General features: G+C 33.8%; 1 protein-coding gene across 1 annotated transcript; it reads left to right on the top strand.

Moving 5' to 3' along the window:
• Positions 1-1,286: 1,286 nt before the first annotated feature.
• On the top strand, positions 1,287-2,076 carry LOC120153797. Its single transcript, XM_039165702.1, has one exon. The coding sequence runs from the start codon at positions 1,407-1,409 to the stop codon at positions 1,986-1,988; it is 582 nt and encodes a 193-aa protein (XP_039021633.1). The 5' UTR covers positions 1,287-1,406; the 3' UTR covers positions 1,989-2,076.

Genomic DNA, 2,076 nt, shown 5'->3' with positions numbered 1-2,076 from the left:
TAAAATATAATTTTATGAATAAATAACATATTTATTTGTGAGTAGAAATAATCAAATTTATACATAAATTTTCATGCCTGTTAGTTCGATTCAACGTGGTATTTATCAGTGTTTCTTACTGCAGTTAGCAAGCATTTGGATGACATTTTTTTATATAATTCTTAACCTTTTAATATTAAGGATCATACTCTAAATATTTATTATACTCAGAACTAAAGTTTTCAAAGAATATTAACAATTTTTTTTATCATAGAGACCATTTAATTCGTACGAAACTTTTAAATATTCAGAGCTTGATTTTTTTAAAACATGCTCAACATTTAATAACAAAAACTAGATTATTTAATCATTATCATTATTATTATTATTTAAAGATCATGAGATAAAATATAATACTCAAATTAAAAAGTTTTTGTGAATTTATGAGTAATTAGGATTTGTATAAAGAAAACTTAAATATGGAAGGCACATATATATATATATATATATATATATATATATAAATATTGCATCAAAATAACATGCACTTATATTTAAATGAGAGGCTACAACGACATGATCATCCAATGTGGTCCCCACATTTCAATAAAAAAATCTTGCATCTCGACAACTCACCATTCCGCCACCTCTTCATATAAAGGACAACTTAAATAAAAAAGACTACGTCAAAAATAATTTCTAATATTTATAAAAATATTATTTTGTTCATATTCTTTTCTATATATATATATATTTTAATTCTTAATGTTTTATTTGAAATCAAAAGGCTTCTAATGTTTTAATTATATTTACCGAATTTTTACATTCAATATTTCATTTTAAGATTAAAAAAGTTACAAGTTTTATAGTGTTAATTTTTTAACTAATAATTTTTCTTCATAAAAGATATTTTTATTCTAAAATAAAACATTGATAGCTAAATTTAACATTATGCTAACCAAAAAAAAACCTTTAACTTAACGGTTTCCGTTACGGAAACCCACCTTCTTTTTTAGTTGGGACCCACCTGACCGAAGCTGCCCGGTATTATGGGACCCATCAACCCATAAACGACGAAGACAATAGAAACTAACCCGAAAACCCGACCCGAACCCACCTCCCCAACCCTCCTCTTTTTCCTCGCCATTTCTTCATTTTCGCCTATATATCTCCCTTTCCCTGATCTCCATTCGTCAGATTTAAATCTCAGCAGAGCAGAAAAACAGAAAAGAAAAAAAAGGAAGGGATTTTCAAGTTTTTAGTTTAAGAAAAATTTCCCAAAAATTCTTCCTTTCTCTCCTTTGATTTTTCCCTTAACGAGAGATCGTAAAATTTCTCAAGGGTCCTCTTTTGAATTTTTTTTTGTATATTTATTTATATAAATCTCAGTTTGTTTTTCTTATCGGTGGTGTTTGGGATTAATTAATATGGGAACTGAAGTTTTACGGCCTCAGGATTGTTTGATTGAACGTTTCCGCGTACCGCCGACGGCATGTCCTCGCCGGAGATACGGAAACGGTAGCTTTAATCCTAGTTATTATTATGCCCATAACAATAACAATGGAAACGCTAGATTCAACAGGAAACCCGCTCAGAAGAAGCGGGTCGGGTCGGAGCAGCAGGTTTCGAAGAAATACGGCTCTACCGATGACTTGAAGACGGTGAGGAACAATGTTACGATGGAGAAGGTTACGATTTTGAGACGAGGTGAGTCGTTGGATACGAAGATCAAGAGCATCGACGGTGCCGGTGGTAGAAGGGAAGACGGTTTGATTGTCACCGGCACCGATCGGTTGGGTCCGGATCCGGAGATGGTCCCGAAACAGATCAATATTGTTGATATCAAGTCTTCTGTGACGGGAAAATCCGACGTGTATGCCGGATCTGCTTTCTTCGTCTCTCCAGCGCCGAGTTCTCTTCCTTTGCCTTCTTTCTCGAAGAAGAAAGAGGATCCGGTCGATAATTCAGCTACCAAGGGTCTCCGGCGGTTGCTCCGGCTGGATCTCTGAGATCCGATCCTTACCCTAGTTAGATTTGGATCCGAATAAGCCTTCGTCTCTCTCTTATTTATACGTTAACCGTTCGTCTCTATTTAGT

This window comes from Hibiscus syriacus, unplaced genomic scaffold (genome assembly GCF_006381635.1).
Source record: "Hibiscus syriacus cultivar Baekdansim isolate YM2019G1 unplaced genomic scaffold, ASM638163v2 tig00000218_pilon, whole genome shotgun sequence".
Lineage (NCBI taxonomy): Eukaryota > Viridiplantae > Streptophyta > Magnoliopsida > Malvales > Malvaceae > Hibiscus > Hibiscus syriacus.
Note: the sequence above shows the minus strand (reverse complement) of the source record. Positions and strands in the feature narration are given on the sequence as shown.